The 1409-nt window shown below is 41.0% G+C and overlaps 1 protein-coding gene across 1 annotated transcript; it reads left to right on the top strand.

Moving 5' to 3' along the window:
* Positions 1-228: 228 nt before the first annotated feature.
* LOC145120629 (NDR1/HIN1-like protein 12) lies at positions 229-1116 on the top strand. The gene has a single exon (XM_079056431.1). It carries the CDS (start codon positions 386-388, stop codon positions 983-985), a length of 600 nt encoding a protein of 199 aa, XP_078912557.1. The 5' UTR covers positions 229-385; the 3' UTR covers positions 986-1116.
* The last annotated feature ends 293 nt before the right edge of the window (positions 1117-1409 follow it).

Raw genomic sequence — 1409 nt, 5'->3', positions numbered from 1 at the left:
CTTGATATGTAGTTTGTGATAAATGATATGCATAAATAGTTAACTAATTCTATCCATTTATACAATGATGTTTTATTTATTTTATCATTCTATGAAAACTATTTCGATTTTCTATTAAACCCATTTTAATCTAAAAAATAATAAACATCACATATTTCATTTCATATGAAATCAAATTAATCATTCAAAACTTTATCTATAACAACAACAATAATGCCATAGAGTAGCTTTACATTTGGGTAACGTACCTCAACTTTATCTCCTAAAATGGCATCTCCATATACCTTCCTCTTCCGCTCCTCCCTTCAAAACCTCACAATAAACAACACATTTCCACACTCAATGCGGCCCCACTCCGCCTCCGCCTCCGCCTCCGCCTCTCTCAATGCATAAGTTACCGGTGCTAGGCCGCAAACGCCGCACCAACCTTCTGGTCTGGTGCTTCGCCTTCATCTGCGCCATCCTCGCCGTCATCGTCATCATCGCCGGAATCATCGTCTTCATCGGATACCTCGCAATCCGCCCCAAAGTCCCTCTCCTCTACGTCAACGCTGCTCGCCTCGACGACGTCATTTACAACCAGGCCAGCGTTCTTGCCGTCCGATTAACAGTCGACATAAAAGCCGAGAACCATAACCAGAAAGCACACGTCAGTTTCTACAACACGAGGCTTACGCTACAGTACCATGGGCTGAGCATCGCACTGCTGGTGGCGGATCCGTTTGAGGTGAAGAAGAATACTTCGGAGGAGTTTTATTACGTGGTGGAATCGTCGCCGATTCCGTTGGGGAAACAAGAACAGTTGCTGACGCAACAAGCGTTGCAGAAAGGATTGTTTCCGTTCTTCTTGAAAGGGAATTCGAGAACGAGATGGAGGATTGGGTCATTGGGATCGGTGAAGTTCTGGTTGCATATCAATTGCCATATGTGGTTGCCGACGAATAGCTCCGTCGTATTCCCTCATTGCAGCACCAGTTCGCATTGACAGAGTTTCAAAGGAAAGATTTAGGGTTTGGACTTTTTGGAGTCTATGATAAGTTTAGATATTTTTAATACAATAAATTTTGCTGTTACATGAATACTTGTTTATAAAAAATATATATACTGATGTAAATGTTTAACGCAATAAATGATGTTAACGTTTTATAACACTAGTTAACGACTTTTTTTTTTTTTTTGTTCTTGTGTCCTTCCCAAACTAGGGCGTCAAAAAAGCCCGTACTCAATTAACCCGATTTGGTCTCAAATCCAACTAAGATAGGTAAAGTCGGATTTAATAGGGTCAAGTTGAAAACATATATAGGGTCAGGTTAACCCTACATATATGGCCCGGTAAGTAATGGGTGTGGTAGTGTTTTTAGGTCTGACATTCGTATATGACATCTATTGTCTGTACTAGGGGTGAACGT

The sequence above is a fragment of the Lactuca virosa genome, chromosome 6 (genome assembly GCF_052849685.1).
Source record: "Lactuca virosa cultivar CGN04683 chromosome 6, Lactuca_virosa_CGN04683_v6, whole genome shotgun sequence".
In the NCBI taxonomy this organism is placed as follows: domain Eukaryota; kingdom Viridiplantae; phylum Streptophyta; class Magnoliopsida; order Asterales; family Asteraceae; genus Lactuca; species Lactuca virosa.
Note: the sequence above shows the minus strand (reverse complement) of the source record. Positions and strands in the feature narration are given on the sequence as shown.

Coding starts and splice junctions, on each gene's coding strand:
- LOC145120629 (XM_079056431.1), top strand. CDS start 386: ATGCATAAGTTACCGGTGCTAGGCCGCAAACGCCGCACCAACCTTCTG.